This window comes from Chrysochloris asiatica, unplaced genomic scaffold, assembly GCF_000296735.1.
Source record: "Chrysochloris asiatica unplaced genomic scaffold, ChrAsi1.0 scaffold00032, whole genome shotgun sequence".
Lineage (NCBI taxonomy): Eukaryota > Metazoa > Chordata > Mammalia > Afrosoricida > Chrysochloridae > Chrysochloris > Chrysochloris asiatica.
In genome coordinates this window covers 18224511-18250634 of record NW_006408550.1, presented here as the reverse complement: position 1 = coordinate 18250634, position 26124 = coordinate 18224511, and the positions used below count along the sequence as shown (strand labels likewise).

The following is a 26124-nucleotide window of genomic DNA, read 5'->3' as shown; positions in this document are numbered from 1 at the left end:
GAATGTCTGATCCTGGGGCTGTTGCTAATCGCTGATTGTGAAATTTAAGCAAGTCCACCGGATCTAGCAAAGGAGCCCTGGTGGAGCATCAGTTAAGCACTCATGCTATCAGAAAGTTGGCTTTTCAGATGCATCCACTGGCTCCATGGAAGAAAGACCTAGTGATCTGCTTCTATAAGGATCAGAGCCAAGCAAAGCCTGCTGGGTAGTTGTACTCTGCCACATGGGGCTGCTGTGTACAGTCTGCAGAGGAGTGTGTGTATTTCTGTGTCTGCCTTTCCTGTGAGGGAATGTCCTTCTTTCTTTTCTTTTCTTGGCCCCTTGGTGATCTTCATGTGGTATGAATTCTATCCTGCCACATCTCTGCTTTCTTCTCTGTGCTGCATCAGCTCTTTTTATATCTCAAATGTGAGTGGTTTCAAATCACCGTGCACTGATATGACATTTTAACAAAGAAAGTACCTTCCCGAGTGGGATTATAATCCCAGGTGTGGTGGTGATGGGGGGATGTGCTGTCAGGTTGGTTCCTACTCACAGCAAACCTGCACAGGATTTCCCAGGTTTGAACTGTCAACTTTGTCATTTGCAGTCTAGTGCTTATTTTACAGCGTCATGTCAGGATTCCTCACTAAGTGTATGTTAATGCAAAGTTACAGTTCGTAGAGTAGCTTTCCAATTGGGTTTTAATTCTTAGTAACTAAAAATACAAACCAAGACTTAAAGATAAACTTGCAGTGTTCATCAGTAATAGACGTGACCCCTACCCACAGCAGAATAAAGCATCCCTGGTCCTGCCCCAGGCCCACAGTCGTTGCTGTGTTTGAACCTGTTGTTGTAGTTTCTGGGTCTGTCCATTTTATTGAAGGGTTTCCTCTTTTTCATTGGACCTCCAATCTACCAACCATGATGTACTTCACCAGCGTGTCCAAAGTAAGACCAAGTTTTGCCATATTTGCTTTAGAATGCTAAGGAACATTCTGGCTAGACTTATTCCAAGACAGATTTGTCCAGCTTTCACATGCATATGAGGTGACTGAAAATACCATGGCTTGGGTTCAGGTGCACCTGAATCCTCAAGGTGACATCTTTGTGTTTTTTTTAATGCTTTGGTAAAGTGGTCTTTTGTAGCGTATTTGCCCAATGCAGTACATCACTTGATTTCTCGATGGCCTTTTCCATGGACATTGATTTTGGATGCAAATGAAATGAAGCCCTTGGCTACGTATTTTCTGTGTTTACCATGTATTGTGTACTAAGCAGTAGCTCCAACACTCTTATTTTTATAGGCCTGCTAGAAGCTCTCAGTGTGTTTAAAAAGTTGATCCTTGCCAAAGCCTTCCTCCTTCTAATAAAGATACCTTCTTTTTTTCTCAGCAAGGTCAGCACTGGACACAGCTACCCGTTGTAAGTATTTCTTCTCAAAGTCTTTCGCAGATGATGTATTCTGTTTTGTCCGAGGCACAAGAAATTTTTTGTTCTACTAGATTTATAAATAACTTTTTTAAATGATAAGGACACTATTTGATTGGACAACCCAGAAGATTTGGCCTTTGTTTATAATGATCATTTTGCTTTATTAGTATTTTTTCTTTGGGAAAAGGGTGAGGCACTCTGCTTCCATAAAGATGTGCAGTCTTGAGCCCTTCTCTGTCCTGTAGGGTCATCAGAGGCACAGTTGACTCAAGGACAGTGGGTGGGTATTAAGCAGGCAGCATTTTTTTTTTTGGCCCTAATACTATAAATAAAGACAGGCAAAAAGAAGTGAAAGGGAAATTGCTAGTTAGAACAGAAAGCTGGCAGATATTCATTGGTATATGAGACATTTTTTCTGGTTCTGAAGGAATCCATTTGTTGGTCACCTATGGAATGGAAATGTAAAATAGCAATTCAAAATCTCTCGTCCTGAATTAAAAAAACTGAAAGATAATCTGATCAAATGTTTTTTCCTAGTCAAGATCATATGACTTGATCCATTAATGTTAATCATTAGCTTGTTCCCTATGAGAGTCTGTTTCATTTTTTGAGGATCTTTGAGAACCTCAGGGTGAGGCAGGGTGGGGAGGATTCCAGCATTTATTTTACGTAATCCTCTTTGTGGTTTGAGAGATGAAACAAACTGATAGAGGGCCTACTACCATTGTTTTCTAAAAAAAGCCCTATTTTTTTTTTTTTCCCCTCCCAAGCTACTAAGCCTCCAAGATACAAATGTGGCATCTCAAAAGCTTGCCCCGAGAAGCATTTTGCTTTTAAAATGGCAAGTGGAGCAGCCAACGTGGTGGGCCCAAAAATCTGTCTAGAAGATAATGTGTGAGTATTGGTCACTGGGCATCTATCATGTGCGCTCTTCAGTTAGAGCAACTTACATCCGAGTGCAGTGGGGCGCTTGGAAGTGGCGTAGGCATATGTTTACCAGATGAAAATGATTTTAATTTTCTTGTTAAATCCTTAAATTTTATATTAGAAAGTGACATGAGAACACAGTATTGACCCAGTTTTGTGCAGAGAAGAAGGGTTTCATGGGAGTGCATTCTCTCGACCTGCATGGTCCCTTTTGTGCCACACACGTGCGGCTACTGAATGCTGATGTATAAAGGCAGTAGATTCATCTCGAGGAATTAAAATGAAAAGCTCAGTTCACCAGTCCCCTGAGCCACGTTGTAAGTGTTCAGTAGCCACACATGGCTCTGGGCTACCGAATTGAACAGAATAAGCCGCGTCGCCTTTGCAAAATTTTGTGCTTTTGCTGCCCCAGAAAACGAAAGCTCTACTGTACAGACCTACGTTCTTCATGTTGTTGTTTAAAGGCTACTTACTGAAGTGTGAAATGATCTGGGGATTGTGGTATGCAACTGCTCACCTCTCAGCTGAGAGGTTTCCTGTACTGCAGTGCTCTACAAAAATAGGACCTTGGCGTTTATCAGTCTACTACCTCAGTATCGACTGTCCTATGCAACTCGACGTTTCTTCCTCTGTAGTTGCAAACCCGACTTTTCATCAGTTGCTTGCAATCTGCTGTTGCTTGGAAAATTAGATTGTTGTTAAGTGCTGCCAGATGGATTCATAGTGACTCTGTGTCACGTTTTTGAGGAGTGACTGGTGAGTTTGAGCCGCTGACCTTGGGGTTCAGACCAACACTGCAGTCTCTTGACTTACCCTGCACCAGGACTGCAGGACAATTAGATGGGTAAGCGTCTTTAAGGAGCCCTGTTGGCACAGTGGTTGAGCGCTCATTTGTTAACTGAAAGATTAGCACTTTGGACCCAGCAGGCACTCCGCAGGAGAAGAAGGGGGCGCTCTGCTTCTGTAAAGACTGACAGCCTTGGAAACCCACCCGGGCAGTCGTCCTCTGCCTCACAGGGTCCAGTCAGTCAGGATGGACTGCAAGGCAGCGGGGTGGACGTGGTTTGATTGGGGTATATTTGAAAAATCATGTAAAGTAACCAATAATTCTGGTGAGGCACTGCAGGGTAATGCGCTGGACTGCAAGGTCAGCGGTTCAAACTCACCAGCCGCTCCTCAGAAACCCTAAACTGGGTCAGAACCAAACCAACAGTACTTAACAAAAACAATGTGGCACTTGCTATAGGATAAGCAGTGGACTACTAAACTCAAGGTTGGGCGTTCAAACCCACCAGTCATCCCTCTGAAAGCCTACATAGGGTCACTATGAGGCGGTACCAACTCAATGGCCATCAACAACAATGCAGATTAAAGAGTGAGGTAATTGTTCAGATGGAAAACTGACAGCCTGAACTAGGCAGTTTCCCCCAGCTTGTATGCATCTTCTGATTTAATTGTCGTAAAAGAATATATAACAAGCAACTTGCCAGTTCAGGAATTTCTGCACGTATAATTCAGTGTCATTGCTTACGTTCATTGTGTTGTGTAACCGTTGCCGTTAAAAATGATCCCACCACCATTAGTAGAAACTCGAGGCCCTCAAACGGCACGTGTCTTCTATTATTTAACATAGAAGCTGTTGTATTTCACCCAACTTGACTCCTTTTGCAGTTAGCTGTGGGAAGGCTATTTAACTTCTTGAGGCAACATTTTTCATACAAAATTGAGTACTTGAGCTCAGTTCCTACTCATTTCCTTTCTTTTCCGTCATGCTAATGATAATTCATTGTTAATAACTTATCATCTTATGATTTCCCCTTATAAGTCCCCTTATAGATCTGTGATACAGATCTATGGGTTTAGAAGTAAGATTTAGAAGTTCAAATCTTTTACATTTGTTTAAATATTAACCTGTACATTAAAGTGAAACATTTCTATTCGCCCTTATCATCTTCCTTGGCTGAAGCGGCCCTAAGTTTGAAAAGGTTCTTTTAGAATACCTGGACCATGATTGATTGTCATTGGCTATCACCTCTACCCCCTTGAAGCATGAAAGTTTTTGGTTCACAGATTGCATAGGTCAAGAAAGGAAATAAAGGAAGAGAAAAGAATATATAACCTTGGAGTCTAGTAAAATAAACGCTAACCGGACTGGGAGCCAGAGAATGTGGCCCCAGCTTGATGGGCTTCTCATGTAGTAATTTCGGTTTCTCTAACATAGGAGTCCTGGGGTGGTTCTGTGGGATAAGCACTGAACTGCTAACTGCAGGGTCTGCAGTTCCACACACTAGCATTCCTCAAAAACCCATATGGGGTTGCCATGCATTGACCCAGATGTCTTAGTCCGTCTTAATTTCAGAAGTTGTTCCGCCATTCACAGGAAAGATTGAATATTGTTGTTAAGTGCCGTCGAGTCGGTTCCGACCCATAGCGACCCTGTACAGGATTTCTGGGGCTATAAATCTTTACAGGAGCAGAAAGCCTCATCTTTCTCCCACGGAGTGGCTGGTAGTTTCGAACTGCTGACCTTGTGGTTCGCAGCCCGATTCGTAACCACTACGCTACCAGAGCTCCTTGGAAAGATAGAATAACTGAAGGGATTTTATAGCCAGACCTCAGATCAGGAAGTCTAGTTTCCAAAACCGAGATCAACTCAGAGTCCAGGGCTGTTCTCATTGTGAAAGTTCTTCCAATGGAAGGTTTTAAGAGCATCTGAATTTTCTTAGTCTCTTTCAATTAAATTTATTTAAGCAGTATTTATAGAACGAGGTTCTGGCTCCCATGGAAAACAGACTCCAGCAGGGATGAGTTGTTGGTAAGTGTTGTCGAGTTCGTTCTGACTCATAGTGACCCAGTGGAGAGTTTCCAAGGAGTGACTGGTGAGTTTGAACCACTGATCTCGTGGTTCAAACCAACCTTGCCGTCTAGTGCTTTTCCTGCAGCATTACAACGGACTCCAGTAGGGCTGAGAGAGATCTTAAAAGTCAGCGCAAGTGTACAGTTGCACAGTGAGCTCTGTAGAACAGCAGATGTGAGGAATTAGGTGGTAGGGAATGAGATGAGGTGTCCCACTTGAGAGCCAGTGGGTCAGGGTAAAGTTTTCTCTAAGAAAAGTGGCAGAACTGAAGCCAGGCAAAGGGGGTGGGGTGGTAGTGGCATTCTAGACAGAAAGCAGAGCGTGCTTGAACACCCAGAGATGAGAAAGAGGCAGAGAGTGATTATAAAGGGTCAGGACCTGGTAGGCTCTGTGTGCCACTAAGAAGTTGTTGAAGGTCACTAAACCGGGGCATGGTTTTATTTATATCGAAAACACATACCTGGCTGTTGTGTAAAGAGTTTGACGGAGTAGAGGGCAGTTGGAAAGCCGCTGTTGGCTGGTTTTGATCTGCCTCCCTTTTGGTGATAGACTTTTGCATGTACACCCATTAAACTCGGCTGCAGCTGCTGGGGCCTTCAAGTCGGTTCTCTAGAGGATTTCCGAGGCTGTAAATCTTTACAGGAACAGAAATCCGCCTTTTCCTCCCACTGAGTAGCTGGTAGATGTGAACTGCTGACCTTATGGTCAGCAGCCTAATGTGTAACCCACTACACTACCAGGCTCCTCACTAAGCTTGAAGAATAGGAATTCTATTTTCCTGAACATTTTCTGAGTGTGTCCAACTCGCTTTGGTGATGGCTAGTGTAGACCAGTGGAATTCTGGTGTGGTTGCTGTAAGATAAGCACTGGACTGCTAACAGTAGGGTTGGTGATTCAAACTCACAGCCTGCTTCTTGGAAATGCTATGCAGGCTCTCTATGACTTGACAGAACTTTACAGCAACAGCTTTACAGCGGTGTGGACCAGTGGGTCTCTAGGTTGGCAGTTTTGTTTCTAAGGGACATTTGTGCAGGTTTGGAAACATTTGATTGTTAGAGCTGTGAAGGTACGATTCCTGGTTGCCAGATCCCCGCACACCCATGCCCCCACAGCAAAGAAACCTCACGCTCATGGTATCCTAGGGGCCGAGGTGGGGAGACTCCTTAAGCCTGAGGATGAGGGTTTAGATTCAGGTCATAGTACTATGGACAGAGAGATTGAGTCAAGATACATTATGGAGGCTAAGACTTCAAACTTGTCATGAGTTAGAAAATTAGAGGGTATGAAAATCAGGTGTCATAAAATAGGAATTTTTTGTTTTTGGTATTAGAAATCCATAGACTTTTATTTATGCTAAAGTCATAGCTTCAGTTGTAGGCATGTACTCACTTAATGTAACTTATATGAAGTTTATATATTACATAAAGATTTTATAACCTATTTAATAAAATATTCTGTATTAATCATTAACTTTTTAAAGTGAATTGCATATCTTTTATTATAATACTTGGTACAGGTATATAGGAGACTATTTGGAGGAATTTTTTTTACAACAGGGTCCCACAGATTTTTCTTAAGTGACAAATAGTATTTTAGGCTGTGAGAGCCAAGAGGCAGAATCAGGTTGGTATTTGGGTACTTATATAAGAAGATGGAGTTCTGATGTGGCACTGTGGGATAAGCACTGAACTACAGGTCGGTTTGAACCTAAAGTTCAGCGGTTCAAATTCACCATCCACTCCTTGGGGACGCTATACAGGGTCGCCAGAGTCAGTACTTAACAACAAAAAATAGAGCATGCACTCATTATTTGAAATAAAACTATATTTGTAGAAGTAGAATGTATCAACAGATATTATAATTTTCTTTAGATTTTCTCCTGGAGATGTGGGGAAAAACCTTCATATTCATGAAGGCCAAAAGAAAAAGATCTCAATTTGTTGTTAGAGCACTCAACCACAAGGTCGGTGTGAACCGTGAGGTCAGAGGTTCTAACCTTGGAAACCCTATATAGGATTGCTGAGTCAGAACCAACTCTTAGACACTTAACAACAGCTGGAGGGACTAACATTAACCTTTACACATTTAATATCCAGCTTGGAAGGTCATTCATTTGCTAATTACTGGTTTCCTGTGGGGAGTTTTGTTTTTATGTGGTTTTTTGGGGGGTTGTTTTTTTAATAATCTGCTGCCCTCTTGTGGGAAGCCTTTGCCATTGCACTTTTATTTCTTAGCTATTGTCTCTCCTAGGATAGACTTGAGATAAGGAACAGAACAACATATTCCAATGTGGTCTGAACTTGGTAAAGACACTGTGGCACTTGATTATCAATCTGACAACTTAATCATAAGTTGTTGGTAGTGCTGTCAAGTTGGTTCCGACTCAGCGACACTGTGTTTCCGAGGGGAGGCTGTTTCCGAGGGGAGGCTGGTGAGCTTGAGCCGTCAACCTTGAGATTCAAATCAACTTTGCTAACCAGCATTTATCCTATAGTGCTACAACAGGATTCCAGTCATAAGCATTGCATCTTAATATTAGTGATGGAACTTACTTACCAAGTATGTTTTAAAAGAACAGACCAAATGAATTTTGAAAGCTTCCTCCTCTTTGGTTTCTAGATGTGTTTGATTCTCTTCCTGCTTACCTCTCTACTAGTCTCCTTCAATTTACCTGTTGCTGTCGATTTGATTCTGCCTCATAGCAACTGTATGTTGTTGTTGTTGTTGTTAAGTGCTGTCTATTAGATTCCGACTCATAGCGACCTTAGATAGGGTTTCCAAGGAGCAGCTTGAACCCCTAATCTTGCAGTTCAATGACTTTGCAATCTGACACATTAACCCACAGCTCCACATAAGAACCCTACGTTGTTATTGTTAAGTGCTGTCCAGTCGAATCCAACCCATAGCAACCCTAAATAAGGTTTCTAAGGAGCAGCCGGTGAACTTGAACCACCAACCTTGCAGTTCAAATGACTTTGCATTCTGATGCATTAGCCCACAGAGCCACACCAGTACTCCAGCAATCCTATGATGTTGTTATGTACCGTGGAGTCAGTTCCGACTCATAGCAACCCTGTACATGGTTTCTGAGGCTATAGATAGATCTTTACGGGAGCAGAAAGCCTCATCTTTCTCCCGCAGAACAGCTGGTAGTTTTGAACTGCTGACCTTAAGGTTAGCAGCCTGATTCGTAACCACTACGCTACCAGAGTGCCTTCTAGCAACCCTGTGTTGTTGTTGTTATGTGCCATGGAGTCGGTTCCGACCCATAGTGACCCTGCACAGGGTTTCCAAGGCTATAGATCTTTACGGGAGCAGAAAGCCTCATCTTTCTCCTGCAGAACGGCTGGTAGTTTTGAACTGCTGACCTTGCGGTTCGCAGTCTGATTCCTAACCACTACGCTACCAGAGCTCTTTCTAACAGCCCTATAGAACAGCATAAAACCACCCCACACGGTTGCCAAGACTGTAATGTGGCAGACTGTTGCATCTTTTTCCAGCAGAGCCACTGGTGGGTTCAAACTGCCGACCTTTTGGTTAGCAGCTGAGCGCTTAGCCACTGTGCCACCAAGGCTGTTAGGCAGCATGTGGGTTGTTTTGGTTGACAGGCCTTTTTCTCTGACAGGTTTCTGGTGTCCGTGCATGCGGTAGTGTTTATCGGTACAGCATTCCTTTTTATGGCTGTTTTTTGTTTGGTTTATCTTCCTTCCTTCATTCCATACTTCTTCCATGAACATATTTTAGAATTTCCTTTGGGTTGATATGTAGTGTTTCTGGTTTATCTCCTTGTGTAGCTTTTCAAGTGGTTGGTCTTCATGTTATCTGACTCTTTACAGAAAAAGGTTGCCTCAAGATCTAGACTTAAGAATGTGAGGGAGAGAGACAAGGCTAATGATAAAGCCTGAACTTAAAGCTGGGTCCTATCCGGAACTATGACACTGTGATGAGCACACAGGAAATGGAAGAGATCGCTCTCTGGTGTTTGAAAAGTTACCTGATTCAAGAAAGGTACATCTTGCATCATGAATGAACAAGTGAAGTTAACATGTTTAGCGTCTGTGTCTCAGGTTTTGTTTATTGTTTTTTTTGTTGTTGTTGTTTTTCTGTTTTGCAGTCCCCTCTAACATAAATAAGGAGCTCTGGTAGTGTAGTGGTTACGAATCAGGCTGCAAACCTTAAGGTCAGCAGTTCGGAACTACCAGCTGCTCTGCGGGAGAAAGATGAGGCTTTCTGCTCCTGTAAAGATTTACACCCTTGGAAACCCTGTACAGGGTCACTATGAGTCGGAACTGACTCAACGGCACTTAACAACAACAACAGCTAGCATAAATAAAAATACAAGGGAGCTTCAAAATGTTTGTGGGAAAATTCCATCATCTTTGAATCCGTTTTACATGAACTTCTTGAAGCCCTTCGTACGATCATAGTACTAGTGTGAAGAATGCATGCTTTCTTCAGTTGCAGCCGTAGGTGGGCTACAGCGATGGGTTTGATGAAAAGCCACTAACACATTTTGTGAGGCTTAGTTGGCTTTGTGGAATTTACAGTAAAGTGTTAACAACTTTGTTAGTGATTGGGACATTGTGTGCTACTCACTCTGAGTCTGTAAAATTTCTAATAAGCTTAGGTACATATATGTTGTTAAAAATAATGTTAACCCAATCACAGAAATAAGTTGAAGTTTATGTAGCGTACGCTTTGCCGATTGGCGCAACTTTTTTGACTGGAGAGTGTAAACATCCCAAGGGAAAAAAGTCTCATAGATTCTTGTGAGACTCTGCTATGGAAACAGAGCCAGAATAATGTTTGCATAATAATTCGTGGATGTGCTACATTTTCTTCAAGAAAAATTCAGGTAATTGCCGATTTACCTAAGTTATACTTTCTAGTTTGGTAAGGTGGAGGGTCAGAAAAAGAGGAAGACCCCCAACGAGATGGACTGGCCAAGTGGCAGCATCGATGGACTCAAGCATGGCAACAGTAGTGAGGTTGGCCCAGGATCGGGCAGTGTTTCATTCTGCTGTGCATAAGGTCGCTATGAGTCGGTACTGACTCAGTGGCACCTAACAACAACAGTCTGACCTTGGGAGTTCCCATAGTCAAAACTGCATGTAGGTAACTCCTTCGAGGAGCATGGTGTCTGAGGCAGATGTTCTTCACCATTGTTTAACTTACAGATGACTTTCACTTTCAGGAACCTGTTTCTCAAAGTTTAAGATTCAAAGATTCTCTCAGGACCATAGTTTGGGTTGGTCATTTCAACCTCCATGGCATCCAGAGACCCAGATTCCAGGACGATGAAAACCTTTGTTCCTCAGTGTATATGCTGATGTGTGCTTATGTGTGCATTCATACTAATGTGCTTAAACACAGTTCCCTTCCCCAGCCCCAAACCGATTCTTAAATGCTCAACAGCACACCACTCTGATGAGTATTACAATATGTTTTCTAAGTAGACGGTACCCACAGTTTTTGTTTACTTCATTAGTTCTCACTGAACAAGCTTAACTGATAAACATAATGAGCTAAGCAGACCACTGCGCTCATATCTTCCATTTCACAAGAGCATCATCTCCGTGATCTTACAGTTCTGTGAGCTGTCACTGGCTGTGGATTTTACTGATGGGATAAGGGACTGTGATTACATACAATTTGTCCACATCTTGTAAGGATTTGCTAAAATGGAATTTTATAATCTTATGCAGAGCAGCAAGGACTAGTTGGCTTCTGCCCTAATATTTTTTAAAATAACATTTCTATTTGTGAAATCTTTCAAAGAACATTGAAAAAATAAAATTCAATATTAGTCTGCCTTTCCTGACTTTATACCAAAACCAAAATAAAATAAAAGGCAGATTCACTTGCATCAAGTGGATTCTCCTTGACTTAGTGGAGATACTTCCATTTCCTCAGTGGGACTAAAACCAGTGCATGTAGATTTTAGATCACCTAACTAGATTCCTTTGGCATGACTTTGTTTTCTGTGATACATGTTCATATGAAATATCTAATTCTAACTTTCTCTTGACTTTTTCTCTTGCAGTTTAATGAGTGGTGTTAAGAATAATGTTGGGAGAGGCATCAATGTCGCCTTGGTGAATGGTAAGCGAATTATTGTAACTTAGGGGTGGAGTCAGTGAATATTCTTGTGCCCAAAGTAATTACCATGGGATCACATTGGAAAATGCCAAGATAGATATTGAAGTCCCTTTCCTCAAAAGTAAACAAACAAAAAACCCTTTCTGGAGACTTGGTGCCCAGATAGTTATAGCATGTTTTTCTCAGAAGCGTCCCAGGTTCTTGTGTGGAGAGCTTCCCATGCAGTTGACAAGAAATGACCAATCTAACATTGAAACGCCGGCTCCCTGTTGCACCTTTTGGAGTACTAGCTCATATGAACAGAACCCTGATGGCACAATGGCTAAGTGCTTAGCTGCTAAATAAAAGGTTGGCTGTTTGAATCTCCCTGCCTGCAATTCCAATGAGAAAAGACCTGGGCATCTGTTCCTGTAATTATCACAGTCTAGGAAAACTGAGGCGGCAGTTCTCCTCTGTCTTTCAAGGTTACCTGGAGTTGGAAGCGATCTAACAGCACATAACAATGACAACAACATAATATGAAGATAGGTTGAGAGGGATGCACAAAGTGTGGTGTGATATTGAATGGGGCCATGGGAGGGATGGACAGTTGAGAATTTGTTGTGATTTTTCAGTCTGTCCACACTATTCTGTTAGGTTTGTTAGTGCAAATTCTGTGCGTGTTCTAGCAAAATCTAATCTGAACTTGTGGAGTTGCATGTGGACCCTCTCTTCCCAGTACACTAATCTGTGCACTTGGAGAGAGTGGTTAGAATCCACCTTACCCAGTTCACATAGTGCAGAAAAATATTTTTCACTTTGTTCCCAAGAGTCAATTTTTTCTGTTTCCACTTTCTTCTTTTTATTAGTTATTTACTAGTTACAATGCTCTGTACCTAGCTATGTAACTGATAGCAAAAAAAAAAAAAAAAATTTAAAGGGAAATAAATATGAAAACTATTTTTTAGAAAAAAATCTTTAAAAAGATGGCTTTAATTAGAAAACAATGTTTGATTCAAGGATATATATGTGTGTATATATGTATGTATATATATCTTTTCCTTTTTTTGGTGGGGAAAGGTTTGTGCGTTTTTGGATAATTCTTAAATGAGGGAAAATGTATCACATCGGTATAGAAAAATACCTCACTGTTAATTAGAATGATCTATGGTCAAAGGAGCTCTGGTAGCGTAGTGGTTACGAATTGGGCTGCGAACCTTAAGGTCAGTGGTTCGAAACTACCAGCCGTTCCGCGGGAGAAAGATGAGGCTTTCTACTCCCGTAAAGATTTACACCCTCGGAAACCCTGTACAGGGTCGCTATGGGTCGGAATCGACTCGACGATACTTAACTTAATGGTCAATAGTGAAGGTTTATATTCCACTCGTGACTTAAAAACTTCGTGAGAGAGCCTTATGGACACATCCAAATATTACTCTTTAAAAACATACTTCCAATACATACAATTCAGATTTGAAGTCTCCCTCAAAATAACTTCTTCTCTGCTGATGGATCCATATCAGTTAATGGAAGAGATCGTTTGTCTTATATAATGTACAAAATGTTTCAGTCAGATAATTTGATAATGAATTTCATCTCTTTCAGGAAAGACAGGAGAAACATTAGACACTAAATATTTTGACATGTGGGGAGGAGGTAAGTGTGAATACCATGGATCTGAGCTCATTTGTTATTCCTGACTCTAAATCACTTCTACATAATTTAATTAACTAATGAGGGAGCGGCCTGGGGTGGTGCTGTAGGATAAGCACTGGACAACAGGGTTGGTTTGAACTATGAGGTCGCTGGTTCGAGTTTACCAGCCGCTCCTTGGAAAGCCTATACAGGGTCACTATGAGTTGGAAACGACTTGCTGGAACTTAACGACAACAGTGAGGGAGCATGACTATTTGTGTGTTCCTTCATTGTGTTGTCTCACTTTCTTTTCCCCAACTGCCCAGTTATATTTCAGTGGTCACTCATATTGTATATACTTTGATTTTGTCAGAAAAAATGACTGTGATGTGTAATTGAGGATGATATAATAAAAATTGAGGTTTTGAAAAATAAAGGTGTCCCATTTTGTATAGGACAGCTAATTCTATGATTGGTGAGACTAGCTAGCTAATTTCTAAGCAAAGAGTCTTGAGGACCTTTGGGGTTTTGCCTCAGATTCAAAAGGATAAATAATTTGAAGGCCAGAAAACCCTATTTAAACACTTATAATTGACTGAATTGATGTCTTCACAAGGGTTTTTTAAGACTCTGAAAATCTAGGGGCATTCAACATACAAGACAAACTGTCATGTTTTAGAAAAAGAAGAATTCATTTATTCATGCCAGTTCCACATGGGACACGCGGCTAATTGTTAACATAGATAGAATTTTCTTTCTAGTTTATTGGACTTAGAGCAGTCCACAAGACATTTCTCCTTTTTGTATTTGGAAGTCCTTCTAGGAATTGAAAGGAGCATGGTAATTTAGTGGGTTACGTGTTAGGCTACTAACTGCATGGTCAGTCGTTTGAATCCAGCAGCTGCCTTGTGGGAGAAAGATGAGGCTCTCTGCTCCTGTAAAGATTTACAGGCTCGGAAACAATATACAGGGTCATTATGACTCGGAACCAACTCCACGGCACATAACCACCACCACCACTGTTACCTTTGCATTTAAATCAAAATGATTTTTTAGTGACCTTGTTAACTTTTTGCAATGCTGTTATTATCTTACGGGAGCCCTGGTAGCTCAGCGGTTAAAGCCCCTGCCTGCTAACTTGAAGGATGATAGATGGGTTCGATTCCACCCACTGCTCTTCAGGAGAAAAATGTGACTGTTTCCATAAAGGTTTACAGTCCTGGAAACCTCAGGGGCTGTTCTGTCCTGTAGCTTCACTATAAGTTGGAATCCACACAACAGCAATGTGTCTTTAAGAGTATTGTTAATAAAATAGAATCATATAGAGAAAATCTTTGGGCGATTATGTTGTGAAAAGAAAGGGAGTTCATTGAAGTAACCCATTGTTTAAGTAGTGTTAACTCTGGGGGCTATAAGGCAGCCTTGTAAGAGCTCAAGATGTAAAGTGATTTTTCATAGCTAATCATTCTGCGTTCTCAGATGGTGTCACTGGTTTGTAGTGACTGAAGTCATTTGTTTTGAAGCCCTTATGCATCTTGATATACTAGATGAAATGTTCATCACTTTTAACACTTGCCATAATTAGTTTGGCTTTCAGTGATAACCTCACCTAGACTCTCTCCCTCAGTTCACAGCAAGTAGATATGCCCAGAAGACCCTTTAAGTCAGAGTGCATGTGTGTGTGTGTGCATACATACAATTGATAATAGTTTCTTGGAATATAGATCTTGTTGGTCTTGAGAAAACTGTTTCAGTCCAGGCTAAGGAAGCCACACTAGCACGGGGCCCATTTTTTAATATATAGGTGAACCAGAACACTAACCAGAATGGGAAAAATTACAGGTCAGAGCCCTGCTAGAAATTTCATCTCCCTCTTATAGAACAAGGTGAGTATGCGCAGATTGCATAGCAACCAAATCTCTTGACCAGTTGAATAGAAACCAGCTGTGCCCAACTCAAAGATGGCAGCTGATTCTGATGGTGTGAGTGGGTGTCAAACGATTTTCCCAGTCTTAGCAAGAATGCAGCCTCCCACATAAGGCTGCTGAAAGGACTCCGGTGCATTCTGTTCCTGGGCGTCAACCTGTAATTGTTCCTTTTCTGATGACTGTTCTGGATCACCCAAATTTTAAAAACTCACATCTGCTCCAGTTTTGCTTCATTGGCCATGACTGAGCTTTTTTTGTTGTTGTTAGATGCTATCGAGTTGGTACCGACTCACAGCGACCTCTTATGTACAGCAGAACGAAACACGCCCGATCGTGGGCCAACCTCACTATTGTTGCCACACTTGAGCCCATTGATGCTGCCACTTTGCCAGTTCATCTTGCTGGGGTCTTCCTCTTTTTCTCTGACTCTCCACCTTACCAGACATGATATCCTTCTCAAGCGACTAGTCTCTCCTGACAATATGTCCAAAGTATGAGAGACGAAGTTTGGCCATCTTGGCCTCCAAGGAGTACTCTGGCTGCACTTCTTCCAAAACAGATCTATTGGTTCTTTGGCAGCCCATGGCACTTTCAATATTCTCCTCTAACACCATAACTCAAAAGCATCAATTCTTCTACGGTCTTCTTTATTTAGTGTCCAGCTTTTGCATGCATATGAGATTATTGAAAATACCATGGCGTGGGTCAGGGGTACCTTAGTCCTCAAGCTGACATCTTTGCTCTAAGTACTGATAGAAGCAATTTTATATACACTATTTCAAAAAAAACCCTCACCCTTTTTCTTCAGCCCACTTGTTGAGTTTATATAAAATTCCTTAATCCATGAGCCCTTCTCTTGCCTTCTGAAACTTACTTCTGGGCCCCAGAATTAGCCTTTTTATCATCCCATTATTCATGACTGAGAGTTTCTTCCTTTTCACGCTAAGTCATTTGGCCCCTGAAATCTCAGTACGAAAGAACACAGGATGAATCAAGGTTGGAAAATTGTAAATTGTTGGTAAGACATGTTAAGGGCAAACTTGACAAAGTTTTGTTTCCAGTTCTGACTATTCCATATTAAAGACTATACTTCATTTATAAGTACTAAACAATGTTGTGTGTTAATGCGCTGGACTGCAAGGCCACTTCAAGGTTCAAGCTCACCAGCTCCTTCTTGGAAACCTTAAACAGGTTTGTTATGCGTCTGTACCGAGTCAACGACCCTTAACAAGCAGCGTAAAGACTGATTGGTTACTCAGTCATTATAAAAATGTCCTCATCCTTTTTTCTTCTCCTTCAGATGTGACCCCATTGATTGAGTTCTTGAAGTCCATACAAGATGGAACCATCGTCTTAATGGGAACATATGATGATGGCGCAACCAAGTATGTAAACTTCAAACTGCATGCAACCTTCTGAAGTGAATTTATTACTATTATTATTAAGTTTGTTGAAAAAACTTGTGAAACAGCAAAATTACTTTTGGATAACCACTATTAGTAGTTTTTAAGCTTTTTTTCTGATCTTTCTATGCACTATATCTATATCTAGTGGCTTAGTTATTAGTGCTACTTTAATAGAAAAACCACACGTGAGTAGTTTTTACCAAACAAACTTCCTTTCTCACAGTGTAGGTGGCTCGAAGTCCAGCTGTAACGGAAGCTTTCTCCGTGGGCTGACAGGAAAATCCTTGTCTTTTCTCAGTTTCGGTTTTTTTGGTTCCTTGGAGATGTCATCAGGCCTGAAGCCTGACTTTCCCTATCGTTGCTTCCTTTGTTGTTGTTGTGAAGTGCTGTGGAGCACCCTGTTTCCATGGAGTGGCTGGTGGGTTTGAAGGGCTGACCTGTGTCTAGCAGTCCAGTGCTTAACTGGTAGCACTACACCAGGATTCCTGCTTGTTCTTGCTGCTTGCTGCTGCCTTCTTAATCTACTCTTTAAGACACCTCCTACATGAATCATGGGTAGATTAGCATAACAATAAAGCCCATTCATTTCCCAGTATAAGAGGGGACTTCAAAAAGTTCCTGGAAAAATCCCAGTATCTTTTGATTCCATTTTCATGTTTTGAAGTCACCTCCAATAACTAGGAAATCAAAAACAAACTCACTGCTGTCCAATTGATCCCCACTCTTAATGACCGCAGAGGACAGAGTAGAACTGGCCCACCGAGTTCCGAGTCTGTGATTGTTTCGGGGGCAACTGGTAGGTTCGAACTGATGACCTTAAGGTTAGCATTTGAGTGTTAAAAACACTGTGCCTCCAGCATGCCTTTCCAGGCATGTTGTTGTTGTTGTTGTTAAGTGCCCACCTGGTGTATATGCTTTCTGAGGAGCAGGGTTTGAACTGCCGACACTGTAGTTAACCAGTCAAGTGCTTATCCTACAGCGTCACACCAGGACTCCTTGATTGTCTTTTAACAACTTAATTTTCCTTGACATTAATATTTGTTGTTGTTAAGTGCCGTGGAGTTGGTTCTGACTAATAGCAACTCTGCTAGGGTTTCCAAGGAGCAGTTGGTTAGTTTGAACCACCGACTTTGTAGTTCAAACCAACTTTGCAGTCCAGCACATTAGCCCTCAATGCCACACCAGAAGATTAATATTTAGGCCACTGTGATTATTAGCACAGAGTCCTGGTGTGGCGCTGTAGGATAAGCCCTGGACTACAAGATTGGTGTGAACCGCAAGGTCAGTGGTTCAAATCCACCAGCCTCTCCTCAGAAACCCTATGCAGGGTTGCTATGAGTCGAAGTAGACTCCACAGCACTGATCAACAACAAATTTTCAGCGCAGAGTCCTAGTGTTGCGCTGTAGAATAAGCATTGGATCATAAGGTCGGTTTGAACTGTAAGGTAGGTGGTTCAAACTCACCAGCTACTCCTCAGAAACTCTGTTGTACAAGGTTGCTATGAGTCAGAACTGACTTAACAGTGCATAACAACAAGGATTAGCATAGCCCATGACTGAGTGAATTGTACAGTATCATTGTGCAACTTGTTTATGTAGTGAATATTTTCTCATATATTTAAAATACTTTTAACAAGAGTGTTTTGCCCTTTTCTCTTATAAATTGTCTTTGACCTTTTAAAATCCCCCTGCTGACTCATAGCTACCCTTTACAGGATTTCTGAGGCTGCAACTCTTTATGGGAGCAGAAAGCCGTGTCTTTCTCCTGCAAAACGGCTGGTGGTTAGCAGTCCAGTGCCTATCCTACAGCAACATCATTCAGGCTCTCCCATATTAATTTCCAAGAGCACTTTATATAGCAAGCACATTAGTCATTTCTTAATACGTTATTTTGTATATCATTTCTTCTGTGGAGCAGGTTGGTATTTTGTTTATTTGGTAAAGAATATAGCAGTTTGATGAGCACGTTAAACTTCACTGTTCATCCTTTTGGAGAGAATACTTCGTGCCTAAGTGCAGGGTTAAAAGTGAATGTCTTGATGTAAGAGATCTTACTGGCCATGGTCAAGCCCAGGTAAGCTGCCCTTAGAACTAATTTCTCTGAATACCTCCGCCCAACTCTTTACCTCCCAACGATGCTAGATCCCTTGCCATTTGTCTGTGTGAAACAAAATAAAACCAAGTATTTTAAAATAATTGTCATGTTCTGTAGGCGATTTTCCTCTAAATTATCCATGATAGTTTAATTTGAGTAAAAATAAAAAACAACAGAACAGTAAATATGTTTCCCTATCATTTGATACATCACCTGTTTGAAGCTAAGTGGCCTTTCTCTGTAGTCTCCCTCCTCCCCAGCCCCATAAGCTGGAGCCTTTATCATCCCATTAGATTTCTAGGTGGTTTCAGCCTCTGGCTACATTTCCTTGGACGGTCTCTAGTTGACTCTTGTCTTTCTCATAATAAGTGGCCCCAAATTGAACACAATGTTCCAGATGTGGTCTGGCCAGGACAGGGTACAGTGGAGAGGCAGGCTTCCCATGTTTTGGATATTATATTTCTCTGAATATTCATTCAAACTAGTATTGTATTAGTTTTCTCTAAACAGTCACATTACATTTTTGACTCAGGAGGTTTTGGTCAAGTTAAATTCTTAGATTTTTCTTATTTGAACCCAGACTTACTGAAAAAAAAAAAAAAACACTGCCAAGTCAGGTCTCCCTGCCTCCCTCCCCCGTACCCAATTTCAATTTTGTTTTTGTTTTTTTTTTCTTTCTTTTGTTTTTAAACACTCAATCATATATAATAAGCTACACCAAAGGGCACCTTCTGCAAGTCTGCCTCCTGGCTGCCAGCTCTCAGTCCCTCTCGTTCCATGAATCTAGAGTCCTCAGCTGCTTCCTCGCCATGTCCCCATCACTGCCTCCATCTCTGGTGTTGCTGTTTCTCTGGATAAGTTCCTGCATTCCACTTGTGCTCTTCTCCCCTGATGGTCCTAGGGTCCTTTGTTTCTGTAAAATTAACTACCCCCACCCCATTTTTGTTACAAAACTTCTACTTTTATCATTGTGACAATCACAATTAGTTATGATAACAGTTACTTATTATTGAATCATAAGAATCTTATCCCCATCTCTTTTAACAAGACCCATCTAGACAAGATGAAAACTATTCAGTGGGGACTCTATCTTCCCCCCACACACTCTTAAACTTAACTCCCCGTTGAAAACTTGTAAGCCAGTCACTTTGTGCCTTTATCGCCCCCTCATTTTAGGTAGCCAATGTCTAAGTTGCCTGTCCTGTCCCTATCTACCCTGTGTATAGAGGGCTTAGCATTGATACTTGATGTGAAGACTCCTTCCCTCTCTGTTGGTATTTAGAGTTACTAACTCCATGAGTATGGGTCAGGTTCATCAAATTGTAGCAATTTACTCTCATTTCCTTTATCAATTTTTTTTTTAATTTAATCTTCCACTAGTCAAGTTCTGATTATCAAGCCATCGAGGCTAGGTCAAATGGATATTTCAATTTTGATTAAACATTTTTTCATTTTGTTTGGTCCAAATGGAGAACTTTATATTCATTTATCCCTGTTATAGTGAATTTTGCTGATTTGAGTCCACTTGATATTGATTCTGATCTTTGTCCTGTGAGCATTCCAGATTTTGGACTCTCTCCAAAGTCGTCTTATGTGCAAATCTAAGTCATCGATAAAGATGTTTACCCAGGACAGGGTATCACTGCGCCTGAGACCTCCCATAGGGGATTCAGTTTGTTAACCAACTACAGAGCCAACTCCTTCTGACAGCTGCCAACCAACCCTGGTAGACAGACCCTTCTGCCCCTGGCTCATTATTTTAGTCACAGAAGATATTTGAGACTATCCAATGCTCACTTGCAATTCATGGGTTGAGATAATGATTTCAGTGCCCCACCCCTTCAGGGGTCTCCTGATATGGAACTTTAGGATCTGCACTGGACTGCAAACCACATGGTCGGGCGTTCAAACCCACCAGCTGCTCCTTGGAAACTGTATACAGGGTCCCCATGAGTTGGAGTTGACTTCATGCTGGCACTTAACAGCAACCAGAACCTTTTCAGAAGCTGAAATGTTGTATTTGCCTTCCCCTATTCCTCTTTCCTCATTCTTCTCCTTTTTAATGCTAAGAGCTTTCTCATTGTTGTAATCCATTCTGGAAGTCTGTTAAGAACTGGAATTCATATGACCATTGTTTCTGTCATTTTTCTTCCTCTTTTTTTTTAAAAAATAGAAGTTGGAATATTTAACCTTTACTGTCCTCCTGTCTCCAATTAAAGTAACTGGTAGTGCCTTTTAGATGGCATTAGCAAGCTCCTTTAGCATCTAAGTGTGTGGCTTGTGTGGGCCTGAAGGCTTAAACTTACTGGAGTTCTTGAGCTCCTGTTTTCTGTGTTGCTGGAGCGTCTGTCTCCCTGGAGAAGACTGGTGGGCTTCCATCAGTCCACATCAGGTCATTCTTCCTGTGAAATGGAGAGTCCCCCTTGTTCCCACACATAGCATGGCAGTGCTTTCTGTGACTTTCCTCATGTTTGCTGTCTCATCTCAGCTCCTTCTGAGTACCCCGGGTCTGCCTGGCAAATGCCACGAGAAGCTTCATCATGTGTAGCATGTGGTTTGCTTGTATTTCTGTACACCACCTTTTTCCAGTGTGAGCCCATCACAGAACACCTCTGTAGGAGCACTCATTTAGAAACAGTTCTCCCTTTTTTCTGGATTTGTAATTATAGAGTGAAAATTACTGTTTTGACTCATTTGTTTTTAAAGAGTCCTTCTTTCATAGGCGTTGCTAGTCTAGACTTTTGTAATGAGCTCTCTTTTGTAATATGCTATGTGGTTCCCCCATGCCTTGTGTTTTTTACCTTACTCAACAGTTTCCTGGGAAATACGATGATCCTCTTCCAAAGTTCTTTACACTTCCATTTCCCAACTGGTTCTTCCTTGTTTGGAATTGAGTCCAGAATGTCAGTTCTCCTTGTTGTCTCCTGTGGGGTTTTTTTGTTTTGTTTTGAGAAAATCGGGAAAACCAGTTGCTATGGTTCTGGCTCCCAACTCATACAGATTTTACATGTGTTAAAAGTAGAAGTGTGCTCCATTGGATTTCCAATGGCTGACTTTTCAGAAGGTAGATCACCTGACCTGTCTTCCAAGTCACGTCTGGGTGGACTCAGACCCCAGATCTTTCTGTTAGCAGCTGAATACATTAGCCTTTTTGTACTGGTATGGTGCTGCAGGATAAGCTGGACTGAACCACAAAGCCAGTGGTTCAAAGCCAGCAGCAGCTCCTCAGAAACCCTATGCATGGCTGCTGTGAGTGAAATCCAACTTGACAGCACTTAACAATCACCACCACGACGCAGGGATTCTGCTTCTGGAAACGTGTAGCTTAGCTAACTACAATGTTGTGACCTGCAGGAGTGCCCAGTAGTGTGCCTTCTTCCCAGCAGGCTTGCGGCAGATCCTGGGGAGGCCCCATCTCCAGCTCTCACCCCCACTCCCCACCTCTGCTCTGGGTGCAGCCTACAGTCCCCTCCCAGTCTCTCTCTACTTTCCGGTTTGTCACAGAACACTTTTCTATTTTAGGGATGATTCTTACTTTAAATAATTTATTCACTATGATTGTTTCACAGCTCAGCTAGTTAAGACTCCCTAGAAAAGCTAAAATTATCCATGTGAATAAAGAAGCTTTTATTTCCAAACTTGATGTTATATGTAAATATATTTGTTATTCTGGCTTTTAAAGAAATGGGCATTTTGACACTATATTGAATCTAATGTTCAAAATGACTATATTACATGTCTTTAAACTTCATTTTGAAATAGGAAGTTAACTCTTTTAATATGTGCAATGGTTAAGTGCTTAGCTGCTAACTGAAAGGTCAGTGGTTCAAACCCACCTAGCAGCTTCATGGAAGAAGAGGGTTGCCTTCTCCCATGAAAATCACAGCTGGCGAAACTCTATGGATCAGTTCTGCTCTGCCCTATAGGGTCCCTGTAAGGCTAAATCCACTCTCTGGCACATAACAGCACCTTACATAGAAGATATGCATGCATCAATAAAGAATGATGGAATAAAATCCCTCAGACCTAGATCAGAAAACTTTCTAAGTCATTGAGAAAGTTGTGTTGTTTGAAAACTGTAATTACATAGACATACATATGTACCTGTGTGTCAGGGACCTAAGACCAGCCCTGGCTTTGATTTGCCAGGAAGGCACAGTCTGTACTTAACAGCTATGATGTGTTACAGCAACAGAGCACAGAACAAAATCAGCAAAGAGGAAAGGTACATGGGTAAAGTCTGAAGGGAACGAGGCCTAAGCTTCCCCGAGTGCTCGTACAAGTGGATTCACTAAGGGACAAATTCACAAACATAACTCGTTCCTCCAGCAGTGAGTTATGACGATGCACGTAAGACGTCGGTGGCCAGGGAAGTGCAGTAGAGAGTCCATGTCTAGAGGGAGGGTTGGCAATGTTTGCATCTTTTGCCGTGCATGTAGTCAAATTCTGGAATCCCAGAAACAAAGGTATTCGGCATAAACTGCATTGTTTGTACCAACACTTTAGGCACCAGGAACCACCCAGACTCTTAAGTTCCCTAATGAAAGTCAGGTTCCAGCCTTGTAAACAGGCCTGCTGTGTTAACCTTGAACCTTCTGTGTAGAACCTAGAGGTAGTTTCATGGGGAAGTAAGGAAAAATTAGTGGAGTCAAATTTTAAAGCTAAACAAATATTAAATTGTTTCTAGTTCTCTGGCTAAATTGACTTGATTTATTCATAGAGGTCGAAATTCAGACGTACAGAAATGGAACTTGACTGCCCATCAACATATTTCCTTGTTGACATGAAACTCTTAAATTAAAAGAAAGGTTTTGCTTACTTTGTCCAGGGGGCCATCCTTACTATTTGGATCACCACTTTGTGAGTAGTTTTTGTAAATAACGCAGTGCCCTTGGCATTTGTGAACCTGACATTTACTCTTTTAGCAACCTACAGGCCTGCTCAGACAGTTAAGTGAGGATCACACCCTATGCCCGAGGCAGCCGCCCAGTGGACTTGTCTGGCGTCTGTATCTCAGTTTTCCTTTATCATTTCCTCTCATTGATATGAGCTATGAGCATTGTTGTTATTGTTAAGTGCCGTTGAGTCAATTCTGACCCATAGCAGTCCTGTATAGGGTTTCCAGGGAGCGGCTGGTGAGTTTGAACCATCGACCTTGCAGTTCAAACAGCTTTTCAGTCTGGCACATTAGCCCACAGCGCCACACCAGGACTCCGCTATGAGCATGGCTCCTTAATAAAAGGAGGAAGGTACTGGAGTGAGTCTGGCCCTTCCTCCCTGTTGCTCTCTATTCAATTACTGACCCTCGAGCAATTTCCATATGTAATGCTTGCTGTAGCTCAGGTGCAGGCCTCTCAGAGTGGTTGATGTATGGGCTTAATAGCCCAAGCCTGCACAGGTGGCCTTCAGTTGTCTTTTGTTCTCTTTTAAATTGAGCTATTACATCTTACATTTTATCTACTGCATTTCTTCTCTTTCTCAGAGAGAAAGGAGAGAGGGTCACTCATACTTAGATGACAACCTATACAAAGTCTGTGGTGGCAATTACTGCTCTCCCTAGCACTTGTCCTTTGTCGCTCTCCTTCTTCCTGATCAAAAATACTTGGTTGTTATATGGTTCATATTTTCATGTCTAATAATCACTGGGCAGTTATCACTGAAGTACAGTTTATATTCTGAGTCTCAAAGTTCATTTTGTTTTAAAGATCACATTGTGTTAGAAACATTCAGACTTCTATCAGCATTTATTTTTATTCTATTCAAATATGATGTATAAAAATAAAAAAATAAAAAACCCACCTATAATTTAGTAGAGCTTGAAAGTATTATTTTTTTTTATTCTACGAAAGTGTATTGCTTAAGACCATACATTAGCTTGGCATCTACTACCTGGAATGTCATTTATTTATCCAATGTGTATATTTAAAACAATTAAGTTGAATTTTTTTTTTTAACTTTTTATTGTGAACTTAGTGAAGGTTAACAGACAAGATCATCACCTTTACTTTCAGCAAATCATACGTTGTGTTTCATCCTCTTCCTGCAACAATAGTTATCCTGCTTCCTCCCTATGAATCCCCATTTACATCTTATTTTTCACAAATCACCGAAGCAAAAATATCTGATGTACACATACAAAACAAAACAAAAATATTCATTTAAATGTCCAAAGGGCACATTTTGCAAGCCGGTCTCCTGCCTGCAGGTATACAGCCTTTCTTAGTCTCTGGCCCTAGAGCCCACAGCTGCTCTGTCTCTGTGGCATCACCTCTGCCACAGTCTATGCTATTGTGGCTTTTCTAGGTAGGCTCTCATGTTCCACTCATGGCGCTCCTTCTTGATGGTTTAAGGTGAATTCTTACCATGAACTTAAGACATCTAAAAGGAACTTCCTAATGAAGTAGATGTCAGTTGCTGGATTTCATGTCTTTTTGTCACTACAGAACTAAAATAATAGAAATGTTCCCAATGAAAAAATTCTGCATCCGTTATTTTGTATGTTCTCTTGTGTACGAAGACATGTTTTCATTTCATCTCATGTTAAAGAGTAGATAGCGCACTGTGCTTATTGTGTTATTCTTGGTCTCCCTTTCTTAGACTCAATGATGAGGCGCGGCGGCTCATCTCTGAACTGGGGAGTACATCGATTACTAATCTTGGTTTTAGAGATAACTGGGTCTTCTGTGGTGGGAAAGGCATTAAGACAAAAAGCCCTTTCGAGCAGGTGAGTGTCTCTGATTTTCAGATGTAATGAAGAGAAAAACAAATTGTATAAAATCCTTTGCTATATAATCCTATCCCAGTTATTTGAAAATCAAAATTAAGCTGGCACTAAATGTGTTCACATATTCCTAAAAGTTCTGGGTATTAGTGTGGTACTGTTGTAATTTTAAAACCTAAAAAGAATCCAATTCTCCATGGGGATTACTTTTTTCTTATATGACAGTGCACTGAAACATGATTACTTTTATTTTAAACTTTTCAGGGCATGTTATTTACTAAGGATTTTAATTGAACTTCTGATATTAGAATCAATTAGGTTTGGAAATACTTTAGAACGTAGTATCATGTAGAATCTATTTTTTGGGCCAAGAAATGATCCTTTAAGAACATCTGCAAAAAGAAAGAAAAAAGATCTGCAATGTTTTGTTCTGTCAGCTGTTATTTGAAGATCTGGCACATACATGGCAGCTCCTCAATCCCTCACCTGATATTTTAGATAATAATTGACATGTGTCCATTTGAATGAATGCTGATGTTGTTATCCAGTGAACAGTTGACAACGGTTTTTTAAACTGCATGCTACCATTGTGTTTCACTAGCACATAAAAAACAATAAAGACACAAACAAATATGAAGGATGGCCAGAAGTCGTAGAAATGGAAGGATGCATCCCCCAGAAGCAAGACTAAAGGAACCATGGTGACATTTGAAGGACGCACACTTTTACTACTAACGGGAGAGCTGTCATCAAGAAACTCCGTGTACATATCTGACGCGCATGCAGCCATCTCGTTGTGTGCATGAGAATTATCTCTTTTGATATCAGGTTATTTATTGCTAACGTACATAGAGATCTTTGTAAATAGTCACCATAATGTGCACATTTCCCTAATGAATGCAATGTTTAGATGGCTTTGGTAGTAACATCTTTTAATTCTAGATGCGTACTCAATGGATAGCTTAACAGATTGTGAAAAATATATTGTTATATATATTGGTTGCTGAGAAAATCTATCATGGAAGAATATGAATTTTAGGGCGGAGATGTATTTCCATATATAT

General features: G+C 41.1%; 1 protein-coding gene across 1 annotated transcript in view; it reads left to right on the top strand.

The window, feature by feature from the left end:
• Positions 1–25751, top strand: part of FAM3C (family with sequence similarity 3, member C) — a 36675-nt gene extending 10924 nt beyond the window's left edge. Inside the window, exons 3-9 of the mRNA XM_006859322.1 lie at positions 1375–1404; positions 2184–2307; positions 11241–11299; positions 12881–12931; positions 16139–16223; positions 24937–25063; positions 25662–25751. Coding sequence (XP_006859384.1) covers positions 1375–1404; positions 2184–2307; positions 11241–11299; positions 12881–12931; positions 16139–16223; positions 24937–25063; positions 25662–25751 — 566 coding nt within the window. The remainder of the gene's footprint in view (positions 1–1374; positions 1405–2183; positions 2308–11240; positions 11300–12880; positions 12932–16138; positions 16224–24936; positions 25064–25661) is intronic.
• The last annotated feature ends 373 nt before the right edge of the window (positions 25752–26124 follow it).